The following is a 20,380-nucleotide window of genomic DNA, read 5'->3' as shown; positions in this document are numbered from 1 at the left end:
CAGAAACATTTCCTCCATTGAAGATCAATAGTGATAGCTCTATACAATTCTACTTGGAGTGCAAAAGAAATGACAGAACACTCACAAAATACCCTTTGATAGTTTCTCTAACAGAGAACAACCAAACAATTACCTGTGGAGCACTTCAAAAGATGAGTTCTATTGTTGCTTCAAGTAGTAATAATATAGAGAATGATATTTCGGACACATCGACATTCTCTATAGATGAACCTCAAGAACTACCAAATTTTATTCAATTGGCAGATCAAATTACAGATTTGATTTTGGAGAAGGAACGACATGAATCAATTCCTGAACATATTGGATCAGAAACTACAGTTATAACTCATGCAATTTCTGATGGAATAAGAGAAAAACAGGTATATAAAAACAAAGAGGTTCTTACAACAACAATTGGTCTCTATGCCATAAAAAACAATTTTCAGTTCAAGGTCCACAAATCTTGCAAAAAAGAATATCAGTTGAAGTGCCTTGATTCATAATGTACGTGGTCATTTCGTGTTGCAAGATATGGAAAGACAGATATGTTCCAACTTAGGAAGTTCAATCGTGCCCACACATGTTCCTTGGACATTATTCTTGGAGATCACCGACAAGCTTCAAGTAGTATGGTTGGGAATGTTGTGAAGACCAAGTTCACAGATCCAAAAACAAATTATAGACCTAAAGATATAGCTAAAGACATGTTGGACAGATATGGAGTTTCCATAAGTTACCAAAAAGCATGGTGATCTAAGGAAAAAGCAGTTAATTATGTACATGGTTCAAGTCAAGATTCCTACCGAGACATTCCACGATATCTGCACATTTTGAAGCACAAAAATCCAGGTACTGTAACAGATTTGGAAATTGATAGTCTAAACAGATTTAAATATCTTTACATGGCTATGGGACAATCAATTCTAGGTTGGAACATTGCATTCCAGTAATTTTTGTTGATGGAACATTCCTAAAAGCTGCATTTGGCAGTACACTTCTCACAGCTTCAACACAAGATGCAAATAGACACATTTTCCCATTGGCTTTGGCTATAACAGATTCGGAAAACAATGATTCATGGGAGTGGTTCTTCAGAAAAATAAAAGAATGTTATGGAGAAAGAGAATAGTTGTGTATAGTTTTAGATAGACACGAAAGCATAGAGAATGCTATAAAAAATGTCTTTCCAAATGTAACTCATGGAGTGTGCTCCTACCATCTTTTCTGCAACATAAAGACCAAGTTTAGAACAGATGCAGAAGCAACCAGTATTGCATTTCATGCTGCTGCAAAAGCTTATAACATGGAAGATTTTGAAAAATACATGAAGGACTTGGACAATTTACATGAAGGAATCGGTCCTTTTCTGGCCAATGAGGTTAAATATGAAAAGTGGGCAAGAATCCACTCCAAAAGTCGTAGATATGCAGCTATGACTTCAAACATAGCTGAATCCATTAATGCAACACTAAAAGAAATGAGAGAGCTTCCAGTAACAACATTATTCGAGTGCCTTAGAAACCTGATTCAAAAATGGAGCTACAATAACAAAAAAGAAGCAGAAGCAACGTTTACAGAATTGCCAAAGAAACAAGAGGAATACTTAAGAAAGAACTTTGTCAAGTCATTAAGAATGACTGTAAGTACAACTATTTCATTTATTTATAAATACCTCTGTATTAATATACTTCCTTGTTCATTATTATAATTTCATTGCAGGAAGAACCAGCTAGCACACTCATTTACAGTGTACACAGTGGTTTAACAACAAACATTGTTGACATTGCAAAGAAATCTTGCACTTGTAACAAGTTTGATTTGGATGAATTACCGTGTGAACATGCCATGGCAGTCATTAGAAAGATGAACCTTCAGTATAAAAAATATTGCTCATATTATTTCACAAAACAAGCCATGTTGAACACCTATAATGCATCAATACATCCATTGGGAGATCAAAAAATATGGAGAGTTCCACCTAATGTTGAGGAAATAGAAGTACTACCTCCAAAGGGAAACAGAAAAAGTGGAAGGCCAAGGAAAAAAAGGTTTGTTTCAGCAAGAGAAGGGTCTTATCAGCTTAAATGTGGAAGGTGTGGAGAGCTTGGGCACAACTGAAAAACCCGCACAAACCAGCCTTTATTGAGAACAAAAAAACAAAAAAACACTCAAAGCTTATAGATTGAAAATACTTTTTATTTGAATTTTGAAACTTTGTATGTTTCAGTACAGTGATTGGAACATTACTTATCACTATTACTTGTGAGAATTATGAAATTTTATGGAATATTATAAAAACTTAGGAAAATTTTTGCATCAATATATCAGAATTAATGTTCAGGGCGTTATCTGTAAATTTTTGTTACATATTTGATACAGATATATCTGAAATGAATATTAATGTAACATTTTGTTACATAATTGTTACAGATATGTTACTAGTTTCTCACAGACACTTCCAATATCAAATAAATGGGAAATAAGTTCTTTTATCAGCTTATGTTACAGTTTTGAAACAAAAATATTTGATTTTCATTTGTAAATTTCCAGTCCATTTAAAAGGATTAACTTCAAAAGTTTGAAACGATTTGATACATATTTGAAACTGAAGTTATCGTGACTATTAATAGACGTTAAGTAATGCTACGCAATTTTGCATGAACTTAGGTTACAAACTTTTAACAGATGTTACCTAAAACATGAAATATAAAAATAAAGTTATGAACTCAAGTTACAAACTTGAGACACCTCTGTACAACATTCCTCATAAAAAAGGGCTAATATCAAAATTCATTGATATGCCACAGTATTCAAAATATTCAAACATGATACTTGCTTGAAAGTTTGCAAAACAAAAACACAAAAGTTATCTTGCCATAAGTATGTATCGTCTTTACAAGATAAAAGCCAAAATGTTAACTACTTTGATGCTCTCATACTTCCATTGCATTAATATTCAACATCTTCTTGCTCATTCTTCCTCTGAACTCCCCATCAGATAGATAGCCTTCATCTTTCTTTCTTTTAGCATGGACATATAGCTCGACTGCAATTTTGTTTCTCTGGAAACTAACATTCAGAGGATTGGGGATATTTTCAATAAGTCCATGCATAAGGAATTCAACAAACTTTATGATAAAAATCCCACAATCGTTACAAAAAAAAAACTCAAAATCAGTAATACATAAATGCATATAAACAAAATCATGCAACCAAAAAATAACAATAACTAAAAAAAAACCACTTACTTGTTACTCTGTTGTGGAACCTCATCATCAAACACAATGTCCAACGGGTGACACATATCAATGCCCTTGAATGCTTGTGCATTTAGATCAATATCTTCCCTTGACTCATAAAAATTATTTAAAGAAAGAAACAAGGGCAACAAAGTAGAATATGCTTCAACAATTTTCAACACTTTCTTATCCATAACTCTATTCCTCATTGAGTTGTAGACTTTAAAAAATCTCTCCTTCATGTTGAACTCACCAAGAATCCAATGATTACAGTAGTACGCCCTGATTTTCCCACGGGCTGATTAGCAGGCCGAGTTACTGACTAATCACAATTAGTCCATGAACATCCCCAAGATCGGAGCTCCCGCTTCGAGGTCGTACCTTCCTAGCTCGAGCAATCCCTAAGGACATGCCAAGGTTGCCCAGGACTGGGGGAAAGAACCTGAAGGCCGAAGGTCGGGTCAGGGGAGCAGCTCGTGGTACGAGCTATATACGGAGCTCTGACCCTCTGTAAAGTCAACACACGCAAGATAAACGTGCATATGTCTGGCATCACGTGTCTGATATCTCCCTGACGTCTCGGACACGCAGCAGGAACGTGCATGTTCAGAAACCCACGGCTGGGTTGGGCCGTGCGGCCCATTATCTCCTTACCTATCGATTTGACCATACTTATGTGTCAGGTTTAGGAATTAATCATGAATGTCACAGAGTTGATATGACAAATAATAAGGTCACGGGATGACCTCCTTACCAACTTCCAGGTGCCTTCTCCTATAAATATGGAGAACCTAGGAGTTGATAAGGGTTGGGAAAATAGTCTCTGAATAGAGATATGCTTTGTAACCAAATACCCAGAGTATATCAATAATATTGACTAGTGGAGTAGAAGGATTTTAACCTCCGAACCACTTAAAAACGTGTCTTGAGTCACCTAGTTCATTTCTCTAAGATTTTATATATGCAACGGTTCTATATTCAGCACTAATCCCTTTCTCTTCTTCTCTTAATTACCTGTTGGCGAAGAACCGCGTCAACAACAGCCAACATCAGTCATATTAATAGGGAATAAAACAAAATCTACTAGCGACCAAGGGGTGTTACAAAGCATTTTATAACCACAAATATACTAAAAAAGAACACTGTTATTCGATATAACAGATCGATCACAGTCACTTGACATATACACATCATACAGAGCAGTGATAACTTGATCAAAAGAGTTATCTGTAGTAGTAACTCTAACCTTTATCAACTCACAATACTTGGCTTTTTTTCTAAGGTAATAAAATGCCACATTAATATGCTGAAAAAACAAGAAGCAAACCATAATAAGAATAATGAAAACAGTAAAACTAAAACAACTTAATAATAATAAGGGAAAAAAATACCTCATTGTCCAAATCCCTCCCATCTTTAACTAAATCATAAAACCAAAATTTTCTCTCAATCTCAGTTACACAAAACTGAAATGGCTCCTTAATGATACTATTATTATCATCAAATTTCTTATACCTATAACAAATATAAACATTTAAAAGTGAATTATGGTGAAACAGAAACTGAAATACAAAATAAATAAAAAAACAATTAAAAAATAGAAGCATACTTATTATTTTTTCTCAGCCCCAAAGAAAACCACTTGTTAAAAGAGTCTTGGTCATTTCGATTAGGCAGATCAAAAAGATTGTCTCCAAATGCATATCGTCCCACAACCTTCCTTTTAGACTTCACAACATCCAAATGTTTCATATCCTCAGAAGAAGATGATCCAAATTGGTTCACAAAAGGAGATTGCAAAACTGTAGTAGGCTTTGGATTCCTTTTGCCAACAACAGGAGTAGACACAACTATTGGATTCATCAAAGAACCAGCAATGGGTGTTGCCATAACAACTTCCTAGAAACAAAAATAATATGAAAAACTCAATAATACAACTATTGGAAAATATTGCAAAAAGAAAAAAAAAAATATCTGCCATGTTTAGTTACCTTTTTCTTTGCCAAATCACCAACAGCTGCATGAACAACTTTATAAAAAATCTCCACATTCATGTTGTTAAAAATATGAGCCTCTTCTTCTAGATCTTTAACAACATCAGCTACATCATCATGAGGTTTGACAATATTCTATGGAAAAACAAAATTTTAGAAATTAATACAGAAATACACGAATACATTATCTTGAAAAAATACATATCATGAAACCAAAATAACCTGGTCATTGCTCTGGAAAAAAAAGTTGTAGATATAATAAAAAAGAATAATTGCCAAACAAAACATTCCAAAATTCATAAGTTTACAAAAACATAACAGAGTTTATACATGCTCTGGAAAAGTCTTGTACAAAACTAACTTAGAAATTTAAAGTTTACAAATTAATAACAAAAGGTTTACAAAACAAGAATTCTAAACTTTCTCTTCCACTTCTCATACTCCAATGGAAACAAAATCAGATTCCTATCAAAAAGGGAAAACAAAAATTAATAAAAAGAAAATATTAATTATATATATTAACAGAAATATAAACATCTATAAAATATAAAATAAAAAATAACAAACCAGCCAAGCAATAAAATTAAAATTTAGATAAGTATACATACCATTGTTTCCTCAACATCATTCCCAGTAGTCTTCTCATTCTCATTTACTATATCATTCTTATCATCTGCAATTACCATATCTCCAGCAACATCTTCTTGCATTGCTTGAATGCATTCATCAAAAACTTGGGTAAAACTTTCATTCTAAAAAAACTTATCCTTTTCCTTTAAAACACCACCACCACCAGAAGTATCACCAACATCAGCTCCCACAAAACCAACATCAACAGGATCAATATCATCATTAATACCACATGATTTTGGCCTCAACTCACCTAACATTTCCATAACTGCCTTGTGTTTTAAATCTTGATCGTTTTTCAAATTAACCAACATCTCCATCAATGCCCTATGTCTAGATTCACTATCAGACTTTAAAATTGCAATTTCCTTAGACATAATGTTACACTTCTTCTGACATTCATCCACAATAATTTTCAGATCAGAAAAACCAAATGTCACACAAGGAACATAGGATGATGAAGGAGCCTCACTGGTTGGTTTCTTTGGAGGAGCAACAAAATCATCATCCTCAAAATCAACAACATTCAAATCTTGTTGCACTGGAAAAAACCTTCAAGCTTGAAGGCATTGTTCTCTTCATCAGTGGGCAAAACTTTAACAATTTCGGTCTGCAAATAACAACATAGAAAAATCAGTTTACAATATTAAAAAAATCAAATAAATTCATATATAAAGAAAAGCAAAAAGAGTAAAAATTACCTTATGTAACGAAAACACATTCCTCTCAAGCTCCTTATGAGATAGGATTGCAATAGATGACCAATTTATAATCCTAGGCAGACCACAACTAACCTTCTCACAATAAGTTCCCTCTAAACTAGGGATTGATTCGTAAATGAAAACTTGGAAAACAAATGGCAAACCATTCAACTTATAGGTTGGGTAAGAACCTTGTCTAGTAATAACAACTTCATTTTCCCTTAAAGCATCTCTCAAAGATGAGAGAGTCACATTAAAAATATCCTTTCCCCATGGAAAATGATTAAAACCACCACTATCACAAAGATACAAATCAGTTTTTTCAATGTTCTTCTCTTTTTGCCAAGCATACAAAAAGTTAGTGATCAGGTAAAGTACAGCCATCCTAACAGCCTCATCATCATTATCAAAATTGGCAGCCTTAAACCTTTCTTCAACAATAATTCTTGAAATGCCCCTTGTATGGTCACCAAAAAATTTAGAATACAATCCAATAGGATTACTATTCTTAATTCCACCTCTATCAATGTCACCAAACACATTTAACCCAGACAATAACCCAAATTCACCCAAAGAAAACCTAATCAGCTTTCCACAAACTTTAAACCACATTTCATTTAAGTTTGGCTGGTTAACTTCTCTCAACAAAACATGGTGAACAAATTTAGCTTGATTAGCATAAGATTTAAGGTTTAGAAAATGACCAAAGCAAGTCTTACTAAACAAAACCTTTTGAGAGTCAGTCAATTTTTCTGAGATCACATTGATCTTCTCAAAACCACAGTGAAAATTGACTCATGCTCTATAATGATCCTCATGTTTGATAAAACATTCCATATGCTGCATAGAATAATAGACAACCAATATTAACAAACTTGTAACATAAATTTACAAAATAATAAAATATATCATCAAACTTGAAAAATATAATCCACATTGTTGGGTATGATACCTGAGTCAAGAACATAATTTTAAAACAAGACAAATCAATGATTAGATGACAAGAAAAACACAAATTGATGAATTGAAATTAAAACAGATAGAATCAAAACTTGAAAAAATGAAAACATATTTCAATAATATAAAACCTATTATCTTTAAATACAAAAACTACCAAATTGGAACCTGTAACATATGTTTACAGAAAACAAAAACATATTTACAACATCGGTAAGAACATTAACAACCTTGTAACACTTCTTTACAAAAACTAACAATATAGGACCTGTAACATATGTTTACAAAAAAACAAAAAGATGGTTACAAGATCAGTAATACCATTAACAAACATGTAACATATAGGTACAAAAACCTAACAAAAATTAACAAATTTAAAAACATAACTTAGATTTGAGCATTAACAACATAGAAAACATATTTCAAGAATATAAAACCTAATATATAAAATACACAAACTACCAAATTAGAACTTGTAACAAATGTTTACAGAAAAGAAAAACATATTTACAACATCGGTAAGAACATTAACAACCTTGTAACACTTCGTTAAAAAAACTACCAAATTATGAATTGTAACATATGTTTACAAAAATGGAAAACATGGTTACAACATCGGTAATACCATTAACAAACCTGAAACAATTTGATACAAAAAAATAACAAATGTTAACAGCAACAAGACAAAAAGACCCATAAAAAACAGATTCAAAAACAGATAAAAAAGATCAAAACGAATTTAAATGAAACAACCATAAATACCTTCGGTTTATCCAGTAAACCAACATTCTTCTTCGCAATTTTTCTGTTAGCCTTGCACTTTACTCGACTAGAACCTCCAATTGATAGTTTCTTCGATTTCTTCGCACTGACTTTTCTCTTTGACAATGGAACATGTTTTCGCTTCAACTTTTTCCCAATTAAGTCAGCACTCGCATGCATGTCGCCCTCCTTCATCTCATTTGAACCACCAACATCATCCTCAATCACATTAGGAAGGGGAGAATCCGATGAATACTTCAAAACAGCTTTCCCTTTAGACAAAGGAGAAAGATTACTCTTCAGAAGTTTCCCCTTCGTTTCGGCAGACTCTTGATCCTCGGATTCCTTCGAGGATCCTGGGCTAGAGAACGCAGCACCCGACCGAGCAGGAGATGCAGACCCCGCACGAGTGACAACCATTGTTTAACCAATCAATGCCAAATGATTTTGAAAAAAAATAAAGAAACTCAGTTAGGTTTTCGGATGAAGAAAAAGAAAAAAATGAGAAACAAGAGAGAATGAAACAGATGAAAGAGAAAGAGAATACAATAAAACTGCAGGGTTTGAAATTTGAAAAAAAGACTTTATAAAAAACCGTAAATTTGGAATAAAAAACCGTATAAAAGTAGGAAACCGTATATTTCAATTTTTTTTGCTTTATACGGTGTATTGTGTAATTTTCCCTAAACCATTTATAATATAGGCCCAAGGCTTGATCGCGAAGCCCATATCGAAGTTCTGAATGTTCATAAGGCCGAAAGCCCATGTCTAATTTTATGTTTGAAAACAAAATCAATATTTATGTAAATAAAATTTTGAAAGTTATTTATAAGAAATCCTTGACCGTAGCACTCCTCTAAGTATTTATTTAAACATGTCCTCCAATGTAATTATTCCTAATACTTTTTCAATCTCCTAATACCAAATGTTGCATATTTGAAAAGATCACCTATATAGAGGCTTGATAGGCATACAACTTTATGTCGGCCATATATTTTGAGTTTTACATGCAAAAAATTTCCAAAAATATTGTTTTTTTTTTTCTCTCCAAATATTGTTGATTGAGAAGGTGGACTCATTCTTGCTGCAATGACATTATGCTTATTTCGATAGAGTAGCTTTTCTTATTATTGGTAACTTGGAGTTAGTTTTTTTCCCTTCTCTCTCTTGACATGGAAGATAATCAAGTGAAGAGATTATAATATATATTTTTGAACAACAAGAATTGTGAAAATTGTGGCTCAAAAACACAAGATAAATGAAGATTTTGGCAAAAAAAAAAGAGGAAATTACATTTTATATGAGATTTTTAATAGAGTGCAAAAATATGAATTTTTTTTTTCAAAAAAACATTAATTTATGGCTTTTTTTTTATGAATTTTCACTTTTATGGGTTTATTTTCCTATATTTTTGTATAAAAGTTGGTTTATGTCATAGTTTTACTTTTAATCAAGTTTTATTAATTTGGAAGGGTATGTTTGTAATTTTATTATTATTTTTTAGCTTATTTTTTACATTATTTTTTATATTAAAATTTTCTTTGGTTGTTTTGTAATTTTTTTTTTTGTCATATGAATTGTGTTTGATATTATTTTTTATTTATTATAAACATTTTTTCCTTTTTTTTAGATTGTACATTTCTTTTTTCAAATCATGGGTAAGGTAACCAGTTACTTGATTGATCTTTGACAATTATGTAAAAAAAAATCCTAGAGCTAGGTCAAATAACATGTACTAGGAGGGGTAACCAATTATCCTGAGAGGAGTAACTTTCTGCCATAAGAGGGGTAACCAGTTACCATAAGAGGGGTGACGGGTTACTCATATTAAATATGAAAAGAAATATAAAATTAGAAGGAAAAAGAGGAAGAACACTTCATTAAAAAGGAAGAAGAAGTAAATATGATTTTAGTAACACAGGTAACCAGTTACCATAAAAAACCCAGAAATATACATACATCAGAACGTGAAGGTAACCAGTTACCCCCAGAAATATACACACAAAGAACGTGAAGGTAACATGTTACCTTTAGAAATATACACACAAAGAACAAGAAGGTAACCAGTTACCACAAATCTGAAGATAGAAAAAAAATCAGATTCACCTCATTTCCCTTCTCTCCCATCTTCTTCATATAATTTTTTTTCTAGATTTGAATGTTCTCATTAGGGTAACTGGTTACCCATTCATGTTTTCATATTTTTATTAGTTTTCTTTCCAAATTTTGGTGTTCCTATAAGGGTTGCAGTAAAAAAATGTTGATAAAATTGATTTTGATTTTTTTTACATATAGTGAAAAAAAAAAAATTACAATATTAAAAGATAATAAATGTTAAAATATGTGAAAAAAAGGGGAAAAAATTGAATGAGAAAAGAATAAGTACAAAAATTGAAGAAAAAAGAAGGAAAAAAATCAAGAAAAAAAACTAAAATAATATGAAAAAAAAAACAAAAGAAATGATGAAGGAAAAAAAACACATGAATGAATAAAAATGAAAAGAAGAAAAATAATGGAAAAATGGAAAGAAAGAAAAAAATATGAATGAAAAAATTGGTAGAAAAAAATGAAAAAAAACAAGAAAAAATGGAAGAAGAAAAAAAAGCTCATGTGTGAAAAAAGAAAAAAAATGGAAGGAGAAAATAATAAATAAAAAAATGAAGAAAAATAGAAGGAAAAAATGATAAAAAAAAGGAAAGAAAATTGACAAAAATATGAACAAAAAAATACAAATGAAAGAAAAAAAATAGATAAATGAATAAAAATGAAAAGAAGAAGAATGGAAAAGTGGAAAGAAAAAAAAGGAAAAAATGGAAGAAAAAATAACTAAAGAAGAGAAAAATTGAAAAAATAATTAAAAAATGAAGGAAAAAATAAAAAATTGAAAAAAATAAAATAAAATAACCTTCAAAATAAAAAAAAAACATAACTATAATAAATAAAAAAGGTGACATTTCTATATTTTTGTTAGTTACAATTTATGTTTTCCATAATTTAATTTTTTCTTTAATAAATTTTCTTATACAAATTAAAAAATATATAATTTTCATATTTTTGTACATTAATGATATAAAAATCATATTTTAAAAAAATTCCCAAAAAAATATCACTTATAAGCACCCCACACCGCAAGTTTGATGTTGGTAGAGAGGCAAACCCTAGCTTCTAGGCCAAGCCTCCTAAAATGGCTGTGGTAGGAAGAACCAACCAAAATTTTATTCTCATTTGACTTTTATTTTCTTAATAATGAATCTTAATACTCTTGTTTTTAATATATCTTCAAGCATTTTGGATGCAAAAATAAAATTAAAAATCTTCATAATTTTGAAGAAAGACAAATTTTTTTTTTTTTTAATGGTTATATTTTGTTTTGTCATGTTGTGCTATTGATTTACTTTATTGTTCAATAATAGTTTTAGATTTAAAAACAAATATGTTTAATAGGAAAATATGCATCGGGATATAATATGGAGATTATTTGTAACTTTGTGAAAAAAAATGGGAAATGAAAAATAGAGCATCTTCAATGGAATGCTAAATTGATGATACATTTCTAAAATATAACTTTACAAAAAAAATTCTTCAATATTGTGCCAAAATTTGTGCTAAATTTAGCACACAATATAACATAATACATATTTTGCATCACCATAAATGCTACATTTTTTTATTTACCTTTATGCCATTTTTATTATTTTTATCTATTTACATTAAATACTATATTTTTTTACCTTAATATTTTATTATTAACTTATACTATCAACAATAAATTATAAAGAAAAATAATTACTTTTGTATATTTTTAATAAATATCAAATTAACATTAATGAAATATTAAATTTTAAAACAATTTTTACAATTATGCATTAGAGCATAATGCTAAAAATTGTGCTAAATATATAATATATTAACTTTTATGCCAAATATAATACACTATTTATATCTCCCATTAGAGATGGTCTAATGGGTGGACAAGTCATTCAATGAATTTGAATCTTATTTTCATTTTCATACTTCTTTTTTTTTTTTTTGAGGAATTTTATTCAAAATATTTGACTTTATCAATTGAATGTAACATATTTAAGTTATTTTTAGAAATAAATATGTTAATTTTTTTTATATTTTTTTAAAAATAATCTCATTTCAAAATTTACTCCAATGACTTTTCAAAAACTTGCACTTACTCTCGTTATATGAAAAAAAATGATATTTGTTGCATAAATACCTTATATTTTTTATTTTATACATTTATGTGATGTTTGGTTGGAAAGAATGAAAATGAATGAATAAAAATGAGAATGTGAAAATAAATAGAAATGGAATAGATTAAAAATTAATATGAATAAAAAAAAATCATAAAAACTTATAATTATTTTTCAATCGTGCAATGGAATGATCTTTCATCCAATTTTCAAATAAAATAGTCATTTCGCCAAAATGGTGTAATAACCATTCTAATATTCTAAAATACAACCAAACAAATGAATGAAATGAAAATCGATTCCATTCTATTACCCCCAACCAAACATTACCTTATAAACCCAACTTTTTTTTTTCTTCTTCTAGTGACAAAAACAATGAATGTTATATTTTACACACTTCCGTCACAACCAGATTTGTTAAATGTGGTATAGACGGATTAGAATGACACATGTTGATATATTAGTAATCCACCTCATATATATTTTCTTTCAAAAACTTATTAACTGATTTTAAAAATAAGACAATAATTTAAAATAAAATTTAAATAAAAAATATAATCAATAAAAAAATTAAATTATTTTTTTCTCACGATCTCTCCCTCACATTCTTCTTCCCCTTTCCAGATTTCTTTTCATATTAATATCATCAACCCTTCAATCTAATTCAGCCTTCGAGAAAATTCTAATTTGTTAAAAAAAATTACCTAAATATTTTTAACTACTTTTTTTTCTCCTCCTCTCTTCCTCCTCCTCTTCTTCTTTTGCAGATTGAAGACTCACCGGACCAACACCCCACTCGGCGAGTATGGGGTCCGCATGCTTCACGTCTTCTTCTTCTTCTTCTTCTTCTTCTCAAGTGATGGTCAGCGTCAGTGATACTCTTTAAGCTTGCGTTGGGCGTCATCATTATTGTTGAGGGGTGGATTGGTCGGCGTCGTGAGAGATGAGTGGGTTTGCTTTTGGCTCTTTTTTGTTTGTTTTTGTTTTTCCTTCAGATCTGCTCATGATTAATTCTTGCTTTGAATATGAATTTGTTTGGGATGATTAATTCTTGGTTGAATAAGGATTTGTTTGGAATTTTCATGAACATGAGTTTATTTACTAGGGATTTTATTGAATATGAGTTTATTTGCTTGAAAAATTGAATATAGTTTTCATTGGGATTTGGTTGAAAAATTGAATATGAGTTTATTTGATTAACATTTGGTTGAATTTGTTGGATTATTGCTTAAGTATGAGTATAGTGAATTGAATCTGGGTTTTGTGTTTTCGGTATTGTTGTTGGAATCTGGATTTGGTGTTTCCGGTATTGTTGTTGGAATCTGGGTGTATATTCATACACAAATGTGAGGTTTTAATAATGTTCATTATTTTTAAACCGTGCATGATTTATACCATATATATATATAAATTTTTTTTAAAATATGACTTTTATACTATCAGTGTGCAAAAAAATACGAGGTTTATACATTTTTCAATTTGTATGGAAAATTATTAAAGAAAAAATTAAAGTATGATAAATACAATTAGTAACTAACTAAAATAAGGAAATGCGACATTTTTTTTTTATCATAGTTATGTTTTCTTTGATTTTGAAGGTAATTTTTTTTTAATTTTAAATTTTTTCCTTCATTTTTTAATTATTTTTTCTGTTATTTTTTCTTTCCATTTTTCTATTCTTCTTCTATTCATATTTTTCATTTATATATTTTTTTCTTTCATTTGTATTGTTTTATTTTATTTCTTCATATTTTTTCAGTTTTCTTTCTTTTTATTTTCTTTTTTTTCCTTCTATTTTTTCTTCATTTTTGTATTTATTATTTTATCCTTCCATTTTTTTTCTTTTTTCATACATATAATCTTTTTTTTTCTTTTTTTCTTCTTCTATTTTTTTATCATTTTTTTCTACCAATTTTTTCATTCATATTTTTTTTCTTTTAATTTTTTCATTATTTTTCTTCTTCTTCTTTTCATTTTTATTTATTCATCTGTTTTTTTTCCTTCATCATTTCTTTTGTTTTTTTTCTTTTTCATTTTTGTACTTATTCTTTTCTCATTCCATTTTTTCACACATATTTTAACATTACATAATTATTTTATTATTTTTTATTTATTATATTTTATTATTATATTTTTTTAAAATATTTTTTTCCACTATATGTAAAAAAATTAAAATCAATTTTTTCAGCATTTTATTTTTACTGTAACACTTATAGGAATACCGAAATTTGGAAAGAAAACTAATAAAAATATGAAAACGAGAATGGGTAACTAGTTACCTTCACGTTCTTTGTGTGTATATTTCTGGGGGTAACTGGTTACCTTCACTAATGAGTGTGTGTATATTTATGGGTTCTTTATGGTAACTAGTTACCTATGTTACTAAAATCATAGTTACTTCTTCTTTATTTTTTAATGAAGTGTTCTTCCTATTTTTCCTTCAAATTTGATGTTTCTTTTCATATTTAATATGAGTAACTTATCACCCCTCTTATGGTAATTGGTTACCCTTCTTATGGTAGAAAGTTACTCCTCTCACGATAACTGGTTATCCCTCCTGGTACATGTTATTTAACCTAGCTCTAGAATTTTTTTTACATAACTGTCAAAGATCATTCAAGTAACTGACTACCTTACACAGGATTTGAAAAAAAAAATGTACAATCTAAAAAAAAAGGAAAAAAATGTTTATAATAAATAAAAAATAATTTTAAAAACAATTCATATTACAAAAAAAAAATTAAATATAAAATTAGTAATATAAAAACAATATAAAAAAACAAATAAGTTAAAAAAATAATAATCAAATTACAAACACACCCTTTCAAATTAATAAAACTTGATTAAGAATAAAACTAAAGCATAAACTAACTTTTATACAAAAATATGGGAAATAAACCCATAAAAGTGAAAATTCTTAAAAATAGCCATAGATTAACTTCTTTTGAAAAAAAAACCATATTTTTGCACACTCTATTAAAAATCTCATATAAAATGTAACTTCCTCATATATATATAGGGTAGTACTTCGGTGCAACCAACTTTTTGGCTGCACCGATGCAGCCAAGGCACGGTTCGGACATTTAAATAATTTTTCTTTCTAATTTTTTTATGACAGTGTACATTGTTATCATTTAAGACATCCTGAAAATTTTCAAAAAATTCCGAATAGTTTATGATGTCGGAAACAAGGTTCAAACAGTTGAATTTTACAAGCGCATGCAAAAAGCTGACACGAGTGCAACAACCTTGTTTTCGGCACCGTAAACTATTCGGATTTTTTTGGAAATTTGCAGGATGTCTTAAATGACAATAATGTACACTGTCATAACAAAAATTGGAAAAAAAAATATTTAAATGCCCGAACTGTGCCTTGACTGCATCGAAGTCTCCCCTATATATATATATATATCCATATATGAATCTACTTTGTTTTCTTTATAATATATATAGATGTACAATGGGGAAGAGGATAAGTATGAAGAGAAGAGGAAGGAGAGAGAGAGGGTGGAAGAAGATGAAGGAGAGAGAGGAAAAAACTATTTTTACTTTTGATTATTTTTAATAATTAGAATTTTATTATTTAAAATTTATTTAGTTTTTTTTATTTTAAAATAAATTAATAAGTATTTTTTAATAAAAATATAACATAGACCAATGAGAGCGTGTGTACGCCCTGGTTTTCCCACGGGCTGTTTAGCAGGACGAGCCTCGGACTAAACATGGTTTAGTCCGAGGCTCCCACAGGCCGGAGGCTCTATTTCCGGGACGGGCCCTTGCTAGCTCGAGGGGGTCCTGTTTCCAGCTCGCACTTGTTGCCCCAGGAGCTGGGAATAACATCCGAAGGCCACGGACGGATAAGCTCGGGTTATGAACTGCTCCGGTAGCGAGCTTCTCAGGAAGCTCCGACCCTATGGGAAGTCAACACGCAAGATAAACGTGCATATTCCTGCCATCACGTGTCCGATATCCTCCTGACTTCTCGGACACACAGCAGGAACGTGCGTATTCAGACACCCACGGACGGGTTGGGCCGTGCGGCCCATTATCTCCTTCCATACTGATTAGACCACACTTGTGTGTCAGGTTTAGGAATTAATCATGAATATCACAGACTTGATATGACAAGTGGTAAGGTCACGGGATGACCTCCCTACCAACTTCCAGGTGCCTTCTCCTATAAATATGGAGACCCTGGGAGTTGATAGGGGTTGGGAAAAAAATAGTCTTTGAAGAACTATGTACTTTGTAAACCAATTACCCAGAGAAAGTCAATAATATGGACTAGTGGAGTAGAAGGATTTTAACATTCGAACCACTTAAAAACGTGTCTCGAGTCACCTAGTTCTTTCCCCAAAGATTTCTTATCTGTGACGGTTCTACTTTTAGTACTAATCTCTTTCTCTTCTTCTCTTAATTATCTGTTGCCGAAGAACCGCGTCAATAGTTTGGTGCTTTCATTGAGAGCAAGTCCGATTAGTACTACCACAAACATACAACTATGGTGACCACTCGATCCAAACATGGCAACGAGACAGAACAGCATGATGGGCAAGAGGAACGCCGTGTTGCCCTCCCTGATGAGCAAGTTCCTGAAGTCCAGCAAAGGCCAGGGAAGCAGCCGGCGGGCCAAGACGACACTGGCAGTTCAGCGCCCCGACCGCCTAATCCAAATCCATGTTATTACACTGCGGTGGAGATGGAGAATGCTCAGCTGAGGAGCCAGTTAGCAGCAGCTGGTCAGCAAATCCAGGATATTCTGAGTCGACTACCCCCTCTCACAACCAACGGTAACGTTGGAGAGAGGCAAGGCGAGGCTCCTAAGTCTCGCCGGAGTAATCGATCCAGGCATAGCCGTTCGGGTAGACTCCCTGCAGCCAACTCCACCCCTTCACCACACCATCAAGAGGCGAACTTCAGGGAAATGCCTCGGACCGAACAGCAGCAGTACAGCCGTTCGGTTAGGACGTCAACCCCTAGCTCTCAGCCTTCCTCGAGGACGCCCAGAAGAGATCGAGGAAATTCCCAAAGAAGGACCGAGGAGATCCGGAGACGTCAGCCCGTCCCCGAAGAACGTCCAGTTCCTCGTCCAGCTCGCCCAGCGCGAAACCAGCAAGCCGCCAGGGCCGAGAGGCCCCCACCAAATTTAGTCTGTCCGGACGGCACTAGGATCGCCTCTCCGGTCAGGCATCCTCCTTCTCCCATCAGATATCCGTCTCCTCAGCCCGTCCGAGACGTCCCGACCTACGGAAATAGTAGGAGAGACCCGCCATCGGTCGGGCCTTCCCGGCGCAGCAGGGTGCCGGAGGAAGGGTCAGGTCATGGCCGCCAAAGACGCACTCCGAGTCTGTCCAGCAGGAGTCACTGGACCGGCAGTGCACGGAGTGATCTTTCGGGAGGAGACCTGCGCCAGCGACTGAGTTCAGCACAAAGTCACCATACTGCCCAGGGAGGCGACCTTCGAGATCACCTCAACTCTCACAGGGAGGATCGAGTTAGGGATGGTAGCCAGGCCCGCTCAGTTGGGGTCCGATCCGAAGTACGTAATGGCGGGAATGCCCCAAATGACCTATCTCAAGATAGGAGGGGCAACAACCCGCCTAATATGTACAACGGGTCCGGAGCTGTTGAACAGCCCCGGAATAACCCAGGATCTCAGGACAAAACCCTAGAGCGCTTAACTCAGATGGAGGAGCTGATGAAGAAGCTCCTGTCGGAAAAAGAAAAAGACGAATATGATTCAGGGGATGAGATGGAACTCTTCGCCCCCAATATAGCAGCAACGGCATACCCTTCTGGCTTTCGCATGCCTCACTTGTCAAAGTTCAACGGGGATGGAGACCTGTCTGACCACTTAGGGATGTTCAACACCCTAATGATGGCTCATAACATCGGACCAGAGCTTCGTTGCTTGATCTTTCCTTCCACCCTAACTGGACCTGCCAGGCAGTGGTTCAAGCAAAGTAAAAGGCAGTCAATCAGCTCCTGGAAGACCTTTTCGGTTGACTTCAAGAGGGCATTCCGCACCTCTCAGGCCGCCAGGGTCCAGGCCGACTCTCTAGCTAACGTAAGACAGCAACCTGGAGAGACGCTAAAAGCCTACTTGAGCAGATTTGCAAATGTCGCTGCTCGAGCCAGAGACGCCGACGACAGCTCCAAACTCATGGCTATGAGGACCGGGATCCTAGTCGGCGGGGATCTGTGGAAGGATATTCAAAGGAGGGGGGTCGGCTCGGTTACCGAATTCCTTAACAGAGCCCAAGAGTGGATAAACTTGGAAGAAGCTGAAGTTTCAGCCGCAGGGACCAGCCAGGTCCTCGAGAAGCCCGCTGGGGCGGGAACAGAGATCGTAGTGGCGACTCCCGACGTCGCGCAGAGTAACCAGCCCGGTGGCGGCAAAAGAAAAGGAAATGGTGAAAACAGCCAGCACGGTCAAAAGAAGAATAAGACCGTGGATAAATTCAAGCCCGTGTTCACAACGTATACCGAGCTCACCCAGACCAGAGAGAATATTTTCCTGGCCAACGCTACGCGAGTCCCCTGGAAAAGGCCGGAGCCAATAAAACACCCTAAGGGAAAGAGAGACGCTTCCAAATTCTGCCGTTTTCATAACGACGTCGGGCACAATACCGACGACTGCAGGCACCTCAAAGATGAAATCGAGACTCTCATCCGAGCAGGTCCGTTGGCACAATACTCGCGGAACAGGGTCCCGACAAGTCGACCCGCTCCGGAGATCCCAGCCAGTCAACCTGGACCTCGGGTAGATCAGGACGTCCTTCCCCCCGTGGTCGAGGGAGAGATTTCCACCATCTCTGGAGGACCACACATGGCTGGCACGAGTAGAGGCGCCCAGAAGAGGTATGTGAATGAATTAAAGGCCCACAACGGAGTGGAGTTCGTCCCGGAACAACGTCAATCAAAACAACAAAGATTAGAGAAACAACCGATTATCTTCGCGGAGGAAGACGCAAGCCATGTCCAATTCCCTCATAACGATCCCTTGGTCGTAGCAGTCCAGCTCGCCAACCGGAGAGTAAGGAGAGTGTTAGTGGACAATGGGAGCTCGGTGAACCTCCTATTCCGGTCCACCTTAGAAAAAATGGGTCTGACCGTCTCCGAGCTCAAGGCAACCTCGATGATGCTGTATGGTTTTTCAGGAGAAGGATCAGCAGCGATAGGGACGATTGAGCTAGTGATCACCCTTGGAGACGAGTCCCGAACAGTGTCCAAACTACTCGAATTTGTAGTCATTGACTGCTCCGCTGCTTACAACGCCATTTTGGGCCGCCCTACGCTCATTGCTTTCGAGGCTATCACTTCCGTCCGGCACCTCGCCATGAAATTTCCTACTCCAACAGGGATCTGCACGATCAAGGGCGATCAGCTCGCTGCCAGGGAATGCTACAGCATTTCCATGAAGGGAAAATCTAAACCCGGGCAGGTGACGATGGCCATTCGGGACGAAGAGGAATCTCGGGGACCCAAGGCGGCTCCCGAGATTGAAAAACCTCAGATTTCCGAAGGCGAAGAGCTCGCCCTAAGCGAGGACATTGACCCCCGAGTAGGCGAGGACAGGTCCGAGCTCCAAGCTATTGAAGAGCTCGAGGAGGTAAACATCGATGAACAAAACCCGTCACGGACGGTTAAGCTCGGAAAGAACCTCTGCGATGGAAGAAAGGCGGAGCTAACTACGTTTCTGAAGAAGAACCTGGACGTATTCGCATGGTCGCACGAGGACATGATAGGGATCAGTCCGAGCGTAATCATGCACACGCTCCACCTAGACAAAAGCGTCCCTGCCAAGTCTCAAAAGCAGAGGCGTTTAGGAACAACCCGAGCCGAAGCCCTTGAAGAAGAAGTGGCCCGGCTCAAAAAATGTGGCTTTATCCGCA

General features: G+C 34.3%; 1 protein-coding gene across 1 annotated transcript; it reads left to right on the top strand.

Annotated features, from left to right (window-relative positions):
- Positions 1 to 545: 545 nt before the first annotated feature.
- LOC133791784 (uncharacterized) lies at positions 546 to 2,118 on the top strand. Its single transcript, XM_062229700.1, has 4 exons — positions 546 to 748; positions 928 to 1,109; positions 1,206 to 1,639; positions 1,720 to 2,118. Exons 1-4 carry the CDS (start codon positions 546 to 548, stop codon positions 2,116 to 2,118), a joined length of 1,218 nt encoding a protein of 405 aa, XP_062085684.1.
- The last annotated feature ends 18,262 nt before the right edge of the window (positions 2,119 to 20,380 follow it).

Source organism: Humulus lupulus, chromosome 7 (assembly GCF_963169125.1).
Source record: "Humulus lupulus chromosome 7, drHumLupu1.1, whole genome shotgun sequence".
NCBI classification, from domain to species: domain Eukaryota; kingdom Viridiplantae; phylum Streptophyta; class Magnoliopsida; order Rosales; family Cannabaceae; genus Humulus; species Humulus lupulus.
The sequence above is the reverse complement of the archived record's forward strand: the minus strand, read 5'-3'. Positions and strand labels throughout refer to the sequence as shown.

Excerpts from the sequence above, each read along its gene's own strand:
- LOC133791784 (XM_062229700.1), top strand. The coding sequence starts at position 546 with ATGTTCCAACTTAGGAAGTTCAATCGTGCCCACACATGTTCCTTGGAC. Across the intron at positions 749-927 it reads ATAAGTTACCAAAAAGCATG|GTTGGAACATTGCATTCCAG; the intron begins GTGATCTAAGGA and ends AATCAATTCTAG. Across the intron at positions 1,110-1,205 it reads CTTCAGAAAAATAAAAGAAT|TGTGCTCCTACCATCTTTTC; the intron begins GTTATGGAGAAA and ends TAACTCATGGAG.